General features: G+C 46.1%; 1 protein-coding gene across 1 annotated transcript in view; it reads right to left on the minus strand.

Moving 5' to 3' along the window:
* The window catches only part of kcnn1a (potassium intermediate/small conductance calcium-activated channel, subfamily N, member 1a), an 84,879-nt gene that overhangs the window by 36,087 nt on the left and 28,294 nt on the right, over positions 1–20,498 (minus strand). The window contains exons 3-4 of the mRNA XM_060846222.1: positions 10,073–10,168; positions 3,968–4,386 (exon numbers count right to left, since the gene is read on the minus strand). Of these exons, the coding sequence (XP_060702205.1) occupies positions 3,968–4,386; positions 10,073–10,168 (515 nt within the window). The remainder of the gene's footprint in view (positions 1–3,967; positions 4,387–10,072; positions 10,169–20,498) is intronic.

The following is a 20,498-nucleotide window of genomic DNA, read 5'->3' on the forward strand; positions in this document are numbered from 1 at the left end:
GGTAGTTCATTCCACAAACGAACCACCCTCTGTGTGGGTGTTCTTGATTGGGAGGCATTAAATGTGCAGCAAGCAATGAGGAGGGCAAACAGAATGTTGTTATTCAGTTCAGGGGGGGTTTGAGTACAGGAGTGAAGCTGTCTCGCTGCAAACGCATTGAGTCTTGGTGAGGCTGCAGTAGAGTATTGTGTGCTTCACAAATGACGTTCCCTCCATCGTAAGGTTAGAAGTAGGGATGTTCAATGATGATTGCACAATGTTCGACACCATTCGTGATCCTCAGCTGTTCAAATGCAGCAAGACTAGGACAATCTTCAGGTTTGGGCTGAAAATAACATTCAAGCCACACAAATGCCAGGTCAAGATCATCTCCAATAAGAAACTACCATCCCCATTTGAAACTCAATGCCATTAGCATCACCGCATCCCCCACTATCAATATTCTGGAGATTACCATCAACTAGAAACTGGTTTATATGACTGGTTCAGTTCAATCATATAAACAGCAGGTCAGCAACAAGGAATCCTGCAGCATAGCTCACCTTCTGACTCCCCAAAACCTATCCACCATCTACAAGGCACAATTTGGGGGTGTAATGGAATACTCCCGACTTGCCTGGATGGGTGCAGCTCCAACAACACTCAACAAGCTCAATACCACCCAGAGCAAAATAGCCTAATAGATTGGCATCACATCCACAAGCATCCACTCTCTCCAACACTGATGCCCCATAGCAGAAATGTGTGGCATCTATAAGATGCACTGCAGAAATTCACCCAAGATCCTTTGACAACAATTTCCAAACCCACGACCGCTTCCATCCAGAAGGACAAGAGCAGCAGACATCTGGGAACACCACCTCGTAAAAGTTCCCTTCCAAGCCACTCACCGTCCTGATTTGGAAAACTGTATTAAGACATTCCTTAAAACCTGACTCAGTGACATTATTGGTCAGCTGTCCAAATACCTGCTCAGGTAACTCAATAATGAACACACATCTCTCCAGAGAGTGTTTAATCAGGACAATGTAGAGAGAACTTTACTCTGTATCCAACCTCATGCTGTTCCTGTCCTGGGAGTGGTTAATCGGGAATAGTGCTTTACTCTGAGCATTTTCACCTGTTACAGAGTCATAGAGTCATAGATATGTACAGCATGGAAACAGACCCTTCGGTCCAACCTGTCCATGCCAACCAGATATCCACACCCAATCTAGTCCCACCTGCCAGCACCCGGCCCATATCCCTCCAAACCCTTCCTATTCATATATCCATCCAAATGCCTCTTAAATGTTAAAATTGTACCAGCCTCCACCACATCCTCTGCCAGCTCATTCCATACACGTACCACCCTCTGTGTGAAAATGTTGCCCCTTAGGTCTCTTTTATATCTTTCCCCTGTCACCCTAAACCTATGACCTCTAGTTCTGGACTCCCCGACCCCAGGAAAAACCTTGTCTGTTTATCCTATCCATGCCGCTCATAATTTTGTAAACCTCTGTAAGGTCACCCCTCAGCCTCTGACGCTCCAGGGAAAACAGCCCCAACCTGTTCAGCCTCTCCCTGTAGCTCATATCCTCCAACCCTGGCAACATCCTTGTAAATCTTTTCTGAACTCTTTCAAGTTTCACAACATCTTTCCGATAGGCAAGAGACCAGAATTGCACACAATATTCCAACAATGGCCTAACCAATGTCTTATACAGCCACAACATGACCTCCCAACTCCTGTACTCAATACTCTGACCAATAAAGGAAAGCATACCTTCTTCACTATCCTATCTACCTGTGACTCCACTTTCAAGGAGCTATGAACCTGCACTCCAAGGTCTCTTTGTTCAGCAACACTCCCTAGGACCTTACCATTAAGTGTATAAGTCCTGCTAAGATTTGCTTTCCCAAAATGCAGCACTTTGCAATAATCTGAATTAAACTCTATCTGCCACTTCTCAGCCCATTGGCCCATCTGGTCAAGATCCCGTTGTAATCTGAGATAATCCTCTTCGCTGTCCACTACACCTCCAATTTTGGTGTCATCTGCAAACTTACTAACTGTACCTCCTATGCTCGCATCCAAATCACTTATGTAAACGACAAAAAGTAAAGGACCCAGCACTGATCCTTGTGGCACTCCACTGGTCACAGGCCTCCAGTCTGAAAAACAACCCTCCACCACCACCCTCTCTCTTCTACCTTTGAGCCAGTTCTGTATCCAAATGGCTAGTTCTCCCTGTATTCCATGAGATCTAACCTTGCTAATCAATCTCCCATTGGGAACCTTGTCGAACGCCTTACTGAAGTCCATACAGATCATATCTACCACTCTGCCCTCATCAATCTTCTTTGTTACTTCTTCAAAAAACTCAATCAAGTTTGTGAGACATGATTTCCCACACACAAAGCCATGTTGACTATCCCTAATCAGTCCTTGCCTTTCCAAATACATGTACATCCTGTCCCTCAGGATTCCCTCCAACAACTTGCCGACCACTGAGGTCAGGCTCACTGGTCTATAGTTCCCTGGCTTGTCCTTACCACCCTTCTTAAACAGTGGCACCATGTTAGCCAACCTCCAGTCTTCCGGCTCCTCACCTGTGACTATCGATGATACAAATATCTCAGCAAGAGGCCCAGAAATCACTTCCCTAGCTTCCCACAGAGTTCTCAGGTACACCTGATCAGGTCCTGTGGATTTATCCACCTTTAACCGTTTCAAGACATCCAGCACTTCCTTCTCTGTAATCTGGACATTTTGCAAGATGTCACCATCTATTTCCCTACAGTCTATATCTTCCATATCCTTTTCCACAGTAAATACTGATGCAAAACATTCATTTAGTATCTCCCCCATTTTCTGTGGCTCCACACAAAGGCCACCTTGCTGATCTTTGAGGGGCCCTATTTCCTCCCTAGTTACTCTTTTGTCCTTAATGTATTTGTAAAAACCCTTTGGATTCTCCTTAATTCTATTTGCCAAAGCTATCTCATATCTCTCTTATGTATACTCCCACTTCCTTTATACTCTTCTAAGGATTCACTCGATCTATCCTGTCTATTCCTGACATATGCTTCCTTCTTTTTCTTAACCAAACCCTCAATTTCTTTAGTCATCCAATATTCCCTATATCTACCAGCCGTCCCTTTCACCCTGACAGGAATATACTTTCTCTGGATTCGCTTTATCTCATTTCTGAAGGCTTCTTATTTCCCAGCCGTCCCTTTACCTGCGAACATCTGCCCCCAATCAGCTTTCAAAAGTTCTTACCTAATACCGTCAAAATTGGCCTTTCTCCAATTTAGAACTTCAACTTTTAGATCTGGTCTATTCTTTTCCATCACTATTTTAAAACTAATAGAATTATGGTCACTGGCCCCAAAGTGCTCCTCCACTGTTACCTCAGTTACCTGCCCTGCCTTATTTCCCAAGAGTAGGTCAAGTTTTGCACCTTCTCTAGTAGGTACATCCACATACTGATTCTGAAAATTGTCTTGTACACACTTAAGAAATTCCTCTCCATCTGAACCTTTAACACTATGACAGTCCCAGTCGACGTTTGGAAAGTTAAAATCCCCAACCATAACTACCCTATTATTCTTACAGATGGCTAAGATCTCCTTATAAGTTTGTTTCTCAATTTCCCTCTGACTATTGGGGTGTTTAAAATTGGAAATGTTCCCCATTGCAGGTTCCAAACTCACAGCGATAAACATCAAATTCAGTGTATGTAACAGAAGGTGGGTTCTGTGGACACAGCAATGCCTGTAGTTTCTAATGCAGAGAGGATTAGATAGACCCTTCTGCAGGGTCTTTGAGTGCAGATCTTGAAGAGTTGAATTGTGAAAATGGCATTGCAAGGGAAGGAAACGGGTTTAACCCAAATTCTACTTGCCCCTACTGCCCCCCTACTAAAAGCCTCACTGAGGTGAGTAACGGTCAAAAGAATGAAACATTGTGGGCTTGCCTTACCTTTCGCACACACGCACAGTCCATGCAGCTATAATCCACGAAGAGATACTAAAGACCAGGAGCACAGTCCCTGGGCAAATTGTCATGAGAGTCTTCATTACAAAGCGAGTATTGAAGTTTATCTTGTTGAGGGCTCCAATGCTTCGAGATGAGGCGTCTGTAAATAGTTTACTGTGGAGCAACATCACCCTGGCAATCAGATAGAGTCTGAGGAACATGGGGATGGAGAGGATAATGTCCACGTCTGCATTGGCCATTGACGTTGTATAAGTGAAGGCGAGACGTGCGGTCCATGTGAAGATGTACTGCCCAGGGATTGGGTGAATCGCACACACAAGCAACTCCAGGCAGATGAAAAATATCCTTTCGTAGGTCATGGCTATTCTCCAATCGTCAGCTCCATTGTCAACCATGAAGAGCTAGAAGACAAGGAAGAGATGGCATGGTTAGGCCCAAGGGGCTCATAGGAACAGGAGGAGGCCATTCAGCCCCTTGAGAATGATCTACCTTTCAAATATATCATGGCTGATCTTTATTTTGCCTTCATTCTGAACCTCTTATTAGCTCTTGCCCTAGGAAAGTCTCTGTTTTATCATTTTCAATTACCTCCTCTCAACCTCAGCAGCCTATTGGTGGAACAGTAATGCATTGTCTCCCAAACAGCCTGAACCAAATGTTAAAGTCCCTCACCCATCCAACAAAATAGCTTCTTCCCCTTGACCCAGTCAAATCTTTTCATTATCAAAAAAGGTCACAGATCAAAAAAAGGTAACAGTCAGTGATCTACCTTTGAGAGGAATGTCATTAATTGTCAAAACTAAACATTGCGCAATCCTTCCATTTTCTCTGATTCTGTACCTACTTCAAATACCAGGGGTCAGTTAGCTCAGTTGGTTGAATGGCTGGTTAGAGTAGAGAGTGTGGTGTTGGAAAAGCACAGCAGGTCAGGCAGCATCCAAGGAGCAGGAGAATCGATGTTTCGAGCATAAGCCCTTCATCCTGATGAACGACTTATGCCTGAAACGTGGATTCTCCTGCTCCTCAGATGCTGCCTGACCTGCTGTGCTTTTCCAGCCCCACACTCATGACTCTGATCCCCAGCATCTGCAGTCCTCACTTTGCCTGAGTAGCTGGTTAATAATGCTAAACATATGGGTTCAATTTCTGCACTGGCTAGGTTACTGGGGAAGGGCCATCTTCTCAATCCACCCCACCCCTCGCCTAAGGCACGGTGACCCTCAAGTTAACTCACTACCAGTTGTCTCCCTGTAATGAGACAGCAGTACTATGGTGACCTTAACATTTTTTCAAACCAGGAAAAAGAGAAGGCCACTCAGCCCTTTGACCCTGTTCTGCCTTTTAATAAGATGGTGGCTGATCTCACAACACCCAACCATGACAGAATGTTAGATTCCTGAATTGCTAACTCTGCTTCTCTCTCTTGCCTTAGTGACAGTTACCACAATGGCTGATTTTATTTCAGAATGACAGCAACCTGCCTGATACCGTTAGAGTGAAATCAGGATCAGTTATCACTGGAAAGTTTCCGAAGTCAGGGATCAAATCTAACTCACAGAAGTAGCTTGCTAATTGGGCAAGGCAGCAATAAATCAATTCTCTTTCACTGCCATTGTGAGAAATTCCTGATCCGAATTTAAAACTCATAAGCATTGTTTTCAATTGCAAGCAATGTTCTCAATTATTCATTGTGGTGAACAGCCTGATCACTGAATACAAGAAGTTCCTGAATCTAACAATCTCTGGCATAGTTCTTAAAATGCCAATAGTTTAACCATTGCTTCCAGAGTCTGCTGGACCAGCCCATGTCCACAGCTCGCCCTCCCTCTTTCCCTCAAATATTGCCCATATTAATGCTGCTCCCAACACAGTGTCAGACACTGACACCCTGCACAATGTGCTGCCAGTTGAGAAAGAGATTTCACTGTTACATAGCATCCCTGTTCCACATCAGGATTGGCTGTGAGGAGCTTCTTTCACTGTTGTCAGCCCATTATGAAAATATAAACTCAAATGATGGAAGGCACTGAGAAACACACAGAGCTAGTCATTGCAAACAGCAAAATGAGGGGGTCACGCACAGGGTATTCAGTTGCTAACCCTCCAGGAGACTGTGTACTGGAATCTCCAGCCATTAAATAGGCACCTCCAGAACATCACTGCAGGTTTCTCTCACACACACACACACAGACATCCACACACAGACACAGAAATACTAACATGAACACACACAGAAGCAAACAGACATACGCACACTCAGACCCAGACATTCACACAAACAGACAGAAACACACACAGACAGAGACATAGACACACCCACAGATACTTATAGAAAACCACACGTACACACACAAGAAAGAATTGACTGAATTAAAAAGACATTGATCCATAATTTTCTTTGAACAGTTTCATTTGTTAGAAAAAAAGATGTGAAACAGGGAAAGCAATGGCCATTTGACCAAGACTCATCCAGTCAGTAGAACCAGAACTTTATTCTTTGACAGTTACTGCCTTCAGGAAGGAGCATGCTGCAGTGATAGAAACAGAGCAGTGTAGGGGGCAGGATGGCTGTGCTCACATCATGGCAGGAGGTCACCCAGACTGAAGGAGGGCTGGTCATCAATACTGAGATGGGAGGCCCCTTCATCGAGCCAAACAAGGAAAGGGGAAACATAGGGAGCTCAAGTGCTAAGGTGAAAGGAACAAATTTGTAAAGGAAGAAATTGCATTTATGTGGTGCCTTTTGCCACTGCCTCCTGTCCTGCATGTACCTATGCCTCCCAGGAGATCTGTCATAGGGTGTCAATGACTGAGAGGGTTATTTTGTGTGAGATCCCAGACTCTGCACAAGTCACTGACCATTTTCTGCTGTCCACCTTTGGAGATATTGATTCTTTTGCCTCAGCCACTGTGTGTTTAAAGAGGGTGATGCTCCCACATCACAGCAGCTAAAAAAAAATAAGGTTCTAGAATGGGAAGGTTTGAACAATTGGGAGAGGCTAAATAAGCTGGGGCTGTTTTCTCTGGACCATTGGAGTCTGAGAGATAACCTTATAGAGGTTTTAAAAAACATGAGGGGATGGATGGAATAAACAGACAAACTCTTTTCTCTGGGGTAGGGGAGTCTAGAACTAATGGCATAGGTTTAGGGTGAGAGGGGAAAGAAATAAAAGAGGCCTAGGGGGGCAATGTTTTCATGCAGAGGGTGGTACGTGTACGGAATGAGCTGCCAGAGGAAGTGGTGGAGGCTGGTACAATTGCAACATTTAAAAGGCATGTGGATGGGTATATGAATAGGAAGGGTTTAGAGGGATATGGGCCGGGTGCTGGCAAATGGAACTAGATATATGTAGGATATCTGGTTGGCATGGACTAGTTGGACTGAAGGTTCTGTTTCTGCGTTGGACATTTCTATGATTCTATGACATGGGATTTGGGAACAGGATGAGCCCCATGAGCCTGTTCCAACATCCAATAAGATCATGGCTGACCTGGTCATGGTCTCAGCTGCATTTTTCCCATTTGGGTCTAGCCCCACCCCTAACACTTGACCCCCAGAAAACCTCACAGTGAAATCCAGTGTGTACATCAGTGTGGGGAACACAGCAGCCAATTTGCCTCCTGCCAGATTCCACAAACAGCAATGAAATAATTGATCAGCTCTTTTTGCAATGTAGGTCGAGGGATAAAGTACTGGTCAGAACAATGCAGGGACCCTGCTCTGGGGGAAGCAGCATTTGGCATTTGTGGCCATGCATCCGAAGAGGGCCCAGAGGCTACAGCGAGTCCCACTGGGCTATGGCTGACACCATAGACTCATGCAGGACAGAGTCTGTCCCACCAAAGAGAGCCTCACAGGCACAACTATAAATATTCAATGTACCTTGAATTTGGAACTTTGGAAACGCTGCTGAGAGAGTTGTCAGCTCATTGTAGTAGAAATTATTTTAATAAGAATGATTTTCAATTAACACGACTGTTTAAACACACATAATTAGAAGTTTAGTGCTTCACTGGTTATATTAATATATTTTGCATGTTTTTTTGAAGATGTTTAGTTTCAAATCCCTTTACAATTGACTGATGGGAGTGAACACTGTAGGATTAAAATGGACGCATTGGGAGTGAAGGGTTATTGCGGGTGACATGAACTCCACCAACATTTTTAAGCTGACGGTCTTGAGTATTTCTGCTGTTACATTGAATCCTCAAAAGCAGAGAATAATGGCAGCAGTTTCTAACCAGCCAAAGACTCACCCGTTCTGTGCCTATCACCCTCGGTAAGCTGGAACTCTGTTCCCTGTTCAGAACCTAATTCACACCGAGTCCCGTTCGCCCACTGACCCTGTGCTCACTGACCTACACTGGCTTTTACAATCCAGTAAATCCACAATTTGTTCATCCTTGCTTGCCAAACCCAAGGTTTTCCTCCATCCCTGTCTCTGGCAAATCCTCAAGCCCCACAACCCTCTGAAATCTATCCACTGCTGCTGATATTTTGCCCTCCAGCATTTCCCCAGCCTTCACTATTGGTAGCCAGGCATGTAAGTGCTTGAACCCAAACTCCTGAATTCCCTCCTCTCCGGCCCTTGCTTTTGCTCCTTTAAAACACTTTTCATAATCTATCCTTTGACCACATTGTATTTACCATTGATTCCTTATATGGTTCGACGTCAAAGTACCTTGGAATGTTTTTCACCAAACTCAAGGTGCCACATAAATGCAAGTTGAAATGAATATTTTTCAGACCAGCTGATACCTCTCTGATGCACAATGAACAGTGTGTAAAAACAGAAATCATCTGGGAACCAGCTCCGAGATGGGCAAAATCTAGCATGGGGTCACAGTAACAACCATATTTTCTGTTTTACTCATTCAGGGGAGGTGGGGCCTGCCCTTATTCTCCGTCCCTAGTTGCCCCTTCAGAAGGTGGTGGTGAGCTGCTTTCTTGAACCACTACAAATCCTTTGGGTGGACCCACAATGACAGTTAGGGAGAGAGTTCCAGGACTTTGACCCAGTGATAGTGAAGGAACAATGGTATGTTTCCAAATCAGAATGGTGAGTGGCCTGGAGGAGAGTTTGCAAATTTCTGCTCCAGTGTTCAATGCCCTGACTGTGAAAGAACAGTGTTTCAAAGCTGAACCCTGCTTTCTTTGTTCTGGGCAATCCAGACACAGAATAAATGATTAAATGAGAGAAAGAGAGAGACGTAAGTCATGGCAATGTGGAATAAATTATTGAGGTTGGACTGGACCAGCTCCAAACAGTTTCAAAGGAACTTTAATTCCCCTTTCAAAATAATCAGGACAGCTCACAGCATGGCTGGTACAGCCTGACTTGAACATTGCATTGGGCAGACAGGCGCTGATCTCTCACTCATCGCTAACTGGGATTAACCCAAGCAGGTTCACCCCCACTGGCTCAGTAAGTACTCATTGTACCCCAGCTAATGCCAGACCCACAGACAGGACTATCCCCAAACCCAGTTTTTGAGGAGAGGGTGGGGAATGCTTTGTTGTCCCCAGGAATTGTCTGCAAATTCCCTACCTATCCTCACCGTTACACCTCTGAAAAAGAAGAGAGAGAGAGATTCAGGGTGATGCATGCAAGGGGAATGACAATGGGGTCACAGCACCCATGGGAGAGACAAAGGGTGGTGAGAGCCTGGATCATGCTGCCAGAGGAGGTGGTGGGAGCAGACACAATAGCAGCATTCAAGACGCACCTGGATGAATACAGGAATAGGAAGGGAATAGAGGGACACGGATGTTTAAGTGAAGACAGTTTTAGTATGGAAGGACAAAAAATGTTGACGCATGTTTGGAGGGCCGAAGGACCCATTCCTGTGCTGTATTGTTCTTTGTTCTTTGTTAATGTAGGTTAGACCAGAGGTCAATAGTGATGCTTTCTGTGGTTGAATATCCAACTGACATCTCAGTGTCCAAGCCCACCACTTTGCAGAAAGACCTGCCGTACCATGTGCTGAGGCTCTGGAACCTCAGTCAGTGCCTGTGGGGGGAGTGAGGCGGGTGAACAGTCAGGGACAAGATTGGGAAAATACCTGCACGAAAGCATCGACTCTTACCTGAATCTCCCGAGCATGATACACAATAATGAGACCCAGTAATATTACAGTGGAGAGGCTGATAAGGCATTTGAGTGCGAGGGAATATAGTGACGCCTGTAATACAACAAAGAGATCTGGTTAGCATCCATAAATTGCAATCATCTCACACAGCCAACACTGTCTCTCTAATAGGCAATTCAGCAACAAACAGTTCTTTAAATACAAGAAAGAGCTATTTGGATTAATAAACCTCATCCTTCAGTCTCTCTGATTTAGTTGTACATTCATTGCGTTTAATTGCATGCAGGTGGTGGACATTAACTGGGGATTCACTTATGCTTCCATCAATAGGAACAGATCTGAAACTGTACTGGTTAGGTTAGGATGCACATGTTTGTAAAGTATATTACAAATATAAAGGTGGATAGAATGTGTTAAGGTTGGCTCCAGTTCAGATTAACAACCTGGTCAATTCATCCCCACACCCATCCAATCCCAACTCTCCATTCCCATCAAATATACCCATCGACCTGCTTTCCTTATCCTTTATTGCTGATGCAGTTCACTACTAACAGAATCCATAAGCTTTTCTTCATTCAATTGTAGGATGTGGGTGCTGCTGGATTTTATAGGAGAAAGTGAGGACTGCAGATGCTGGAAATCAGAGCTGAGAATGTGTTGCTGGAAAAGCGCAGCAGGTCAGGCAGCATCCAAGGAGCAGGAGAATCGACGTTTCGGGCATGAGCCCTTCTTCAGGAATTCCTGAAGAAGGGCTCATGCACGCACCGTCAATTCTCCTGCTTCTTGGATGCTGCCTGACCTGCTGCGCTTTTCCAGCAACACATTTTCAGCTGCTGGATTTTATGTCCATCCTTAGCTTCCCTGGAGAGGATGGTTGTGAACTGCTTCCTTGAACTTGTCTTGGTAAAAGAGCAACCAAAACACAGTTTAGAAAGGAATGCCAGGGTTTTGACCCAATGACAGTGAAGGCATGGCGATATATTTCCAAATCAGGATGGTGAGTGCAGGAGGCAGTGCTCCCGTGTATCTGCCGACCTTGCCTTTCTAGATGGAAGTGGTCGTGGGTTTGGAAGGTAGTGTCAAAGGATCTTTGCTGAACTTCTGCAGTGCATCTTGCAGATAGTATACACACACACACACCACAGCTACGGAACATCAGAGGGTGTGAATGTTTGTGGTTGTGGTGACAATCAAGCGGGCTGCTTTGTTCTGGATGGTGTCAAGCTTCTTGAATGTCTTTGGGGCTGCAGGCAAGTGGGAAATATTCCATTACACTCCTGACTTGTGTCTTGTAGAAAGTGGATAACATTTGGGGAGTCAGGAGATGAGTTACTCGCTGCAGTATTCCCAATATCTGACCTATTCTTGTGGTCACTGTAGTTATATAGCTAGTCAATTCTGGTCAGTTTCTGGTCAGTGGTAACCCATTGAATGTTCAGAGTGGGGAAGTCAGTGAAGGTAACACCACTGAATGTCAAAGGACGGTGGTTAGACTGTTTCTTATTGGCTACTATCATTAGTTGGCATTTGAGTGGCACAAGCATTAGTTGCCACTTGTCAGCCCAAGACTGAATATTGTCCAGCTTTTATTGCATTTGAACATGAACTGCTTCAGTATCTGAGGAGTTGCAAATGGAGCTGAACATTGTGCAATCATCTGCAAACATCCCCACTTCTGACCTTATGATGGAGGGAAGATCATTGATGAAGCAGCTGAAGATGGTTGGGAGTGGGACACTATCCTGAGGAATTCCTGCAGAGATGTCCTGGAGCTGAGATGACTGATCTCCAGTAACCACAACCATCTTCCTGTGTGTCAGGTATGACTCCAACCAGCGGAGAGTTTCCCACCTGTTTCCTATTGATTCCAGTTTTGTGAGGGCTCCTTGATATCACTTGGTCAAATGTCGCCTCGATGTCATAAGCTATCACTGTCCCCTCCCCTCTGGAATTCAGCCCTTTTGTCCATGTTTGAGTAAAAAATGAGGTCTGCAGATGCTGGAGATCACAGCTGCAAATGTGTTGCTGGTCAAAGCACAGCAGGTTAGGCAGCATCTCAGGAATAGAGAATTCGACGTTTCGAGCATAAGCCCTTCATCAGGAATAAGAGAGAGAGAGCCAAGCAGGCTGAGATAAAAGGTAGGGAGGAGGGACTAGGGGGAGGGGCGATGGAGGTGGGATAGGTGGAAGGAGGTCAAGGTGAGGGTGATAGGCCGGAGTGGGGTGGGGGCGGAGAGGTCAGGAAGAGGATTGCAGGTTAGGAGGGCGGTGCTGAGTTGAGGGAACCGACTGAGACAAGGTGGGGGGAGGGGAAATGAGGAAGCTGGAGAAATCTGAATTCATACCTTGTGGTTGGAGGGTTCCCAGGCGGAAGATGAGGCGCTCCTCCTCCAGGCGTCGTGTAGTTGTGTTCTGCCGGTGGAGGAGTCCAAGGACCTGCATGTCCTCGGTGGAGTGGGAGGGAGAGTTAAAGTGTTGAGCCACGGGGTGATTGGGTTGGTTGGTTCGGGCGGCCCAGAGGTGTTCTCTGAAGCGTTCCGCAAGTAAGCGGCCTGTCTCACCAATATAGAGGAGGCCACATCGGGTGCAGCGGATGCAATAGATGATGTGTGTGGAGGTACAGGTGAACTTGTGGCGGATATGAAAGGATCCCTTGGGGCCTTGGAGGGAAGTGAGTGTGGAGGTGTGGGCGCAAGTTTTACATTTCCTGCGGTTGCAGGGGAAGGTGCCGGGGGTGGAGGTTGGGTTGGTGGGGGGTGTGGATCTGACAAGGGAGTCACGAAGGGAGTGGTCCTTGCGGAACGCTGATAGGGGAGGGGAGGGAAATATATCCTTGGTGGTGGGGTCCGTTTGGAGGTGGCGGAAATGGCGGCGGATAATACGTTGTATGCGCAGGTTGGTGGGGTGGTAGGTGAGAACCAGTGGGGTTCTGTCTTGGTGGCGGTTGGAGGAGCGGGGCTCAAGGGCGGAGGAGCGGGAAGTGGAGGAGATGCGGTGGAGGGCATCGTCGATCACGTCTGGGGGGAATCTGCGGTCCTTGAAGAAGGAGGCCATCTGGGTTGTGCGGTGTTGGAATTGGTCCTCCTGGGAGCAGATGCGGCGGAGACGAAGGAATTGGGAATATGGGATGGCGTTTTTACAGGGGGCAGGGTGGGAGGAGGTGTAGTCCAGGTAGCTGTGGGAGTCAGTCGGTTTATAATAGATGTCTGTGTTGAGTCGGTCGCCCGAGATAGAAATGGAAAGGTCTAGGAAGGGGAGGGAGGAGTCTGAGACAGTCCAGGTGAATTTCAGGTCGGGATGGAAGGTGTTAGTAAAGTTGATGAACTGTTCAACCTCCTCGTGGGAGCACGAGGCAGCGCCGATACAGTCATCGATGTAGCGGAGGAAAAGGTGGGGGGTGGTGCCAGTGTAGTTGCGGAAGATGGACTGTTCCACATATCCTACAAAGAGGCAGGCATAGCTGGGGCCCATGCGGGTGCCCATAGCAACTCCTTTAGTTTGGAGGAAGTGGGAGGAATGAGGTCAGGAGCTGAGTGGCCCTGGTGGAACCCAAACTGGGTGTCACTGAGCAGGTTATTGCTGAGCAGGTGTACTGAATAGCACTGTTGATGACCCCTTCCATCATGTTACTGATGATTGAGAGTAGACCGATGGGGCTATAACTGGCTGGATCGGTATGTCCTGCTTTTAATGTACAGGACATACCTGGGCAATTTTCCATATTGTTGGGTAGATGCCAGTGTTGTAACAGTACTGGAACAGCTTGGCTAGGGGAGTGGAAAGTTCTGAAGCACAAGATTTCAGTACTATTGCCAGAATGTTGTCAGGGCCTGTACTGGCCCCTTTCCAATATCCAGAGACTCCAACCATTTCTTGATATCACATGGAGTGAGTCAAAAAGTGTGGTGCTGGAAAAACACAGCCAGTCAGGCAGCATCCTGATGAAGAGCTTATGTTCAAAACGTTGACTCTCCTGCTCCTGGGATGCGGCCTGACCAGCTGTGCTTTGACTTTGATCTCCAGCATCTGCAGTGCCCACTTTCTCCTCATGTGAAATGAACCAAATTGGCTGAAAACTGGTATCTGTGATACTGGAGAGCACTGGAGGAGGCTGAGATGGATCATCCACTCAGTACTTCTGGCTAAAATTTGTGGCAAGTGCTTCACCCTTATCTTTTGAACAGATATGTTGGGATCACCCCTGTCGCTGAGGGTGGGGATATTTGTGGAGCCTCCTCCTCCATTGTCCGCCACCATTCACACCTGGATGTGGCAGGACGGTAGAGCTTGAACAAACATCACAAAGTTGGATTTTTAAAAAATATCACTAACTCCAGATCAGACTTATCCCCACCAGTACTGTACCCCAGTATTATACAGTAATAGACCTGTCCCCACCAGTAATGTACCCAGCATTATACAGTAATAGACCTGTCCCCACCAGAACTGTACCCCAGTATTATACAGTAATAGACCTGTCCCCACCAGTACTGTACCCCAGTGTTATACAGTGATAGACCTGCTCCCACCAGTACTGTACCTCAGTGTTCTATAGTGAGACCTGTCCCCATCAGTACTGAACCCCAGTGTTATACCGTGAGAGACCTATCCCCCACCAGTACTGTATCCCAGTGTTATACAATAACAGACCTGTCCCCGCCAGTACTGTACCTCAGTGTTATACAGCGACACATCTATCTCCACCAGTCCTCATTCCTGATGAAGGGCTCTGGCCCAAAACGTCGATTTTCCTGCTCCTCAGATGCTGCCTGACCTGCTGTGCTTTTCCAGCAACATACTCTCAACTCTGATCTCTAGCATCTGCAGACCTCACTGTCTCCCTGTCCCCACCAATACTGAACTCCAATGTTATACTGTGAGAGACCTGTCCCCACCAGTACTGTACTCCAGTGTAATACAGCAACAGACCTGTCCCCACCAGTACTGTGCCCCAGTGTTATACAGTGACGGACCTGTCCCCACCAGTACTGTCCCCCAGTGTAATACACTGACAGACCTGTCCCCACCAGTACTGTACTCCAGTATTACACAGTGACACGCCTGTTCCCACCAGTACTGTACCCCAGTGTTATACAGGGACCGACCTGTCCCCACCAATACTGTACCCCAGTGTTATACAGGGACCGACCTGTCCCCACCAATACTGTACCCCAGTGTTATACAGGGATCGACCTGTCCCCACTAGTACTGTCCCCCAGTGTTATACAGGGACAGACCTGTCCCCACCAATACTGTACCCCAGTGTTATACAGGGACCGACCTGTCCCCACCAGTACTGAATCCTAGTGTTATACAGTGACAGACCTGTCCCCACCAGTACTGTACCCCAGTGTTATACAGTGACAGACCTGTCCCCACCAGTACTGTACCCCAGTGTTATACAGGGACCGACCTGTCCCCACCAGTACTGTACCCCAGTGTTATACAGGGACCGACCTGTCCCCACCAGTACTGTACCCCAGTGTTATACAGTGACAGACCTGTCCCCACCAGTACTGTACCCCAGTGTTATACAGTGACAGACCCGTCCCCACCAGTACTGTACCCCAGTGTTATATCGAGACAAACAGGAAACTTTACATGTTTGACCTTTCATCATAAACCAATTCTCAGTCACTCAGATTTGTGTCAATCAGCCTTGTTTGCTCTGATACCCCATAAACATTTACATCAGAAAATGTGGTAATTAAGAACTCGTGTGTTCTGATTTAATTCCTCACTGTCTCACTGGGTCACGTCAGGCTATCCAAAGCAGTTAACAGCCAATTATATACTTTGGAAATGCCGTGACAGTTGGAATGTAGCAAATCAATCCTCAATTTGTACTCAACATGATCCCACGAACAACAATGTAATAAAAGAGATGATCATTAGTTTCATATTTCGTATAATTGTTTGACGAATAAATGTTGGCTTCAAACATACAAACCATTTCAGAGTTGAGTCATGCCATGCAATCTTTTACCTGCTGACAGCACAGTCAGGGCCTCAGATTAACACCTCGTCTGAAAGATGACACCTCCAGTGCACCCTCAGAAATGCACTGCAGTGTCTGCCTGGGTACTGTGTAGGAGCTGGTCCCACAGCCTTCAGGCTTTGGAGCAGAAAAGCCACCTGCTGAATGCTAGCAGGTAACTTGAGGTTACAAATGTTTGCAAATACCTGTTTTGGGCAAGTACCTGCACAACCAAGTGATACCCATCTTCTCACCAGCCCTTTCAGTCCTTCTCTGTCTCCAAAAAAGCTCTCAATTGTCTCTTTAATAACATGCAAAATACTTAGAGCTCAGAAACAGCCCATTCACACCATGCTATCGACACACACACACACACACACATATACATACACATGCACGCAGACAACCACCCACACATTTGCACATGCACCAAACACAGGCACACACATAACACACACAGATACACCACATATACATTTGGGCGGCACGGTGGCACAGTGGTTAGCACTGCTGCCTCACAGCGCCTGAGACCCGGGTTCAATTCCCGACTCAGGGCGACTGACTGTGTGGAATTTGCACGTTCTCCCATTGTCTGCGTGGGTTTCCTGCGGGTGCTCTGGTTTCCTCCCACAGTCCAAAGATGTGCGGGTCAGGTGAATTGGCCATGCTAAATTGCCCGTAGTGTTAGGTAAGGGGTAAATGTAGGGGTATGGGTGGGTTGCGCTTCAGCGGGTTGGTGTGGACTTGTGGGCCAAAGGGCCTGTTTCCACACTGTAAGTAATCTAATATACACTCAGTCTCACATGCACACATGCACACACACAAATACAGAAGCACTGAGATACAAACACACATACATGCACTTGCACGCACACACACACATAATCTCAGACACACACATGGATAGACTCACCTTAATCTCAGACACACAAGGGCAGATACAACCCTAATCTCAGACACGCAAGTGCATATAAAATCCTAATGTCACACACACTCAAATGCAACCTTAATCTCAGACATACCTGAGGGCAGATAACCTTGGACACACACACAAGCAGACAAAACCCTAACCATAGACACACTCAAGGGCAGGTACAACAATTAAAGTCAAACACACACTAGAGCAGTCAGAACACTAACCTCAGACACACACTTGAGCACAGTGTTGGAGGGCAGAATGGAGAGTTTCAAGCACTTTGGGATAAGAAGAAAAATGAGAAAACAGAGAGACACAGAGACAGCAACGAGAAGATAGAGACTAGTAAACAACAGTAAGGATAAACAGTTACAGAAAACATACTGAGAACAGACTAAATATTACAGTTTCTAATGTTTGTGATCCAACACAAATCACTGAACACTATTTCTGTTATCTGTACATCTTGCTTGCATGATATATTCAGTTCAAAGAACTAATGTGCTCCCAGTGTCTCTGTAGCAGGTTCTATTTTATAAAAGTGGAGTTGTTTAATAATTTGAGTAAAAAGTGAGGTCTGCAGATGCTGGAGATCAGAGCTGAAAATGTGTTGCTGGAAAAGCGCAGCAGGTCAGGCAGCATCCAAGGAACAGGAAATTCGACGTTTCAGGCACAAGCCCTTCATCAGGAATGAGGACTTTCCTCATTCCTGATGAAGGGCTTGTGCCCGAAACGTCGAATTTCCTGTTCCTTGGATGCTGCCTGACCTGCTGCGCTTTAACCAGCAACACATTTTCAGCTTCTTTAATAATTTGTCAGGCTCCCTGTTGGACATTCTCGATGACACATTCAGACTGTAATTATAAATAGATTTTCAATCGGTGAGTTGGTGATGGGGCCGCAGTGTGGGGCAACACTACCAGGAGCACAAATCGACAGTGTTCCCAATTTCTACAGGGGAGCCATCAGCAATCCTAAAATGTAAACTGAGCTCAGGGGACGTCTGGAGGATGTTGCTGTAATAAACCAGCTGAGAATGTGTGTGAGGACAGAGGGGGCAATGGGTCCTGCAGAGCTGGTCAAACACACAATTGTCTAGACAGAAATACAACTAGCAGAGTTTCCTGAGTGCTTCAGACTGTGAACACCCCTCGCCTCTCCTTTTGCTCCAAGTTTCACACAGGCCTCTGCTGAACGAGAATGCTGGAGGGGAGGGGGTGGGGTTAAATGGGAGTCAGAGGTGGCGACTGACCAGATGCCTGGGTGTTTCACTGCAAGATCTCCATAGCCCCTCCACTGCCATCACCCCCCTCCCCGACCTCCCCAATCACCCCCTCCCTCCATTGCCTGGGCAAGCAGAAAGCCATGATGCTTTCTAACCTAATTCAATGATTTTTAAATGTCTGTCAAAAACAGTAAAAAAAAATTGAAAACAAAATCACAAAATTGATTCAATGCCCACACCATCCTATTACTTAAGTGCCACACACTGGTCACAAAGTCCCACAGACTGAAGACTAATCTTCAAGTTCTGGAGAAATGAAGGTTTTCTGAATGAATAGATGTTCATTTACAAGGATTACTGCTTTTATTGAATTAGTTTTTCTCCCTGGTGTGCTGAGAGACTGACTCTGGGAGCTGGAAAGTTTACAGAATGGGATTCATAGCCTCAGAATAAGGGGCTGGTCATTTCGAACTGAGATGGGGAGACATGCCTTCACCCACAGGGTAGTGAGTTTCGGAGGGCAGTGAGTGACCTGTCAAGACTGTGCTAAATGGATTTCTGGGTACTGAAGCAGTTAAGGGTAGGTGGAGTTGAGGATGGAACAATGACCTATTACCTTTCTGAAATGTGCAGCTGGTCTGAGGGGCTGAATGGCCTGGTCTTGTTATCTTTTCCTAAATTCTTTTGAGACAGCAGTCTCTTTCTCACTTGGAGGAGGAGAGACTAACCTGGAAACTGATGACATGCTGAGTCATTTCAGAAAGTTCTCTTTGCAACAGAATTGTTCCCTCAGGGATGCTCCAGACAACATGAGCCCCTAGATAAAATCTGTGGTTTGGCAGGACAGTTTGGTGATTCTGATTACAGCACAGAACAAAGCCATTCAGTCCATAGTGTCTGCAGCAGCTCTCCAACAAGCATCATCTCGTGGCGCCGTTCTCCTGCCTTTCCCCCATATTCTTACACATTGAATCTAATGAAACAATCAGCCAATGTCTGCTGAAAAGCCTCTATTGACTCTTCCTTCACCACATTTCCAGGCAGTGCATTTCACACCCTGACCACTCGCCGGGTGAAAATGCTTCTTTGCACATCTCATCTCCTCACAGTTCCTCAAATCACTTTCAAGTTATGGCTCTCTCATTCTTGATTCTTTAATGAGCTGTTCATTCTATCCAACCCACTCATGATTTTGATCTCCTCTCATCCCTGTTCGATCTGAGGAAAACAGTCCCAACGTTTTCAATCCAACCTCATCACTGAAATTTCTCATCCCTGGGAAATCACTGCTGCACTCTCTCCAATGTGTTCACATCCTTCCAAAGTGTGATGTCTAGAAATGTAAACCACACTCACCAGCTGAGATCTAACCGGTGTCTTGTATATGTTCAGCATCCTTGCTCTGTGCTCCACATCCCCATTAATTAAGAACACTGTATGCTTTATTAATCACTCTCTACAACTGCCCTGCCGCCTTCAGTGATATGTGCACCTACACACCCAGCATATGGGCCCTCTGCCTCTGTACCCTATACAATTGTACCCTTTATTTTATATTGTTTGCCCATGTTCTTCCTATCAAAATGCACCATCTTTACAATCTCTGCATTGAACTTCATCTGCCACCTATCCGCCCACTTCACCAACTTGTCAGAGTCTTTCTGAAGTTCTAGATTGTCCTCCTCAAATTTTCCAGGTTTTAGTTTGCCTGCAAACTTTGAAACTGTCCCCTGCACACCAGGATCTAGATCATAAAAAATTATTAGGCAAAGCAGGGGTCCTGATACTGACCCCTGGAGATCACCCTGAGAAACCCTCCTCCAGCCCAATTTCCCCATCTGAAATTCAAGCTTGCATTCCCAAACAACTCAACCTTTTCCATATGAGTACCAATTCGATCCCAAATAATTGTTTTTACTTAAGAGCACTTATTCAGAAAGACATCATTCAGACTCCTCTCGAGCCTGTTCCACAGGAACAGAAGGAGGCCATTCGACCCTCTCAAGACTGTTCTGTGTTTCTATGAATCGTGACTAAACTGAATTATAACACCATTGAGTAACCTTTTTTTTTAAGATGAAAAGAAAGGAGCAGAATCAGGCCATTCAGCCCATTAAGTCTGCTCTGCCATTCAATCATGGCTGATGTATTTTTTCAACCCCACTCTCCTGCCTTCTCCCTGTAACCCTTGATTCCCTTACTAATCAAGAACCTATCTGTCTCTGTCTTAAATACACTGAATGACTTGGCCTTGACTGTCTTTTGTGGAAATGAGTTCCACAGATTCCCCACCCTCTGGCTAAAG

Source organism: Hemiscyllium ocellatum, chromosome 28, assembly GCF_020745735.1.
Source record: "Hemiscyllium ocellatum isolate sHemOce1 chromosome 28, sHemOce1.pat.X.cur, whole genome shotgun sequence".
NCBI classification, from domain to species: domain Eukaryota; kingdom Metazoa; phylum Chordata; class Chondrichthyes; order Orectolobiformes; family Hemiscylliidae; genus Hemiscyllium; species Hemiscyllium ocellatum.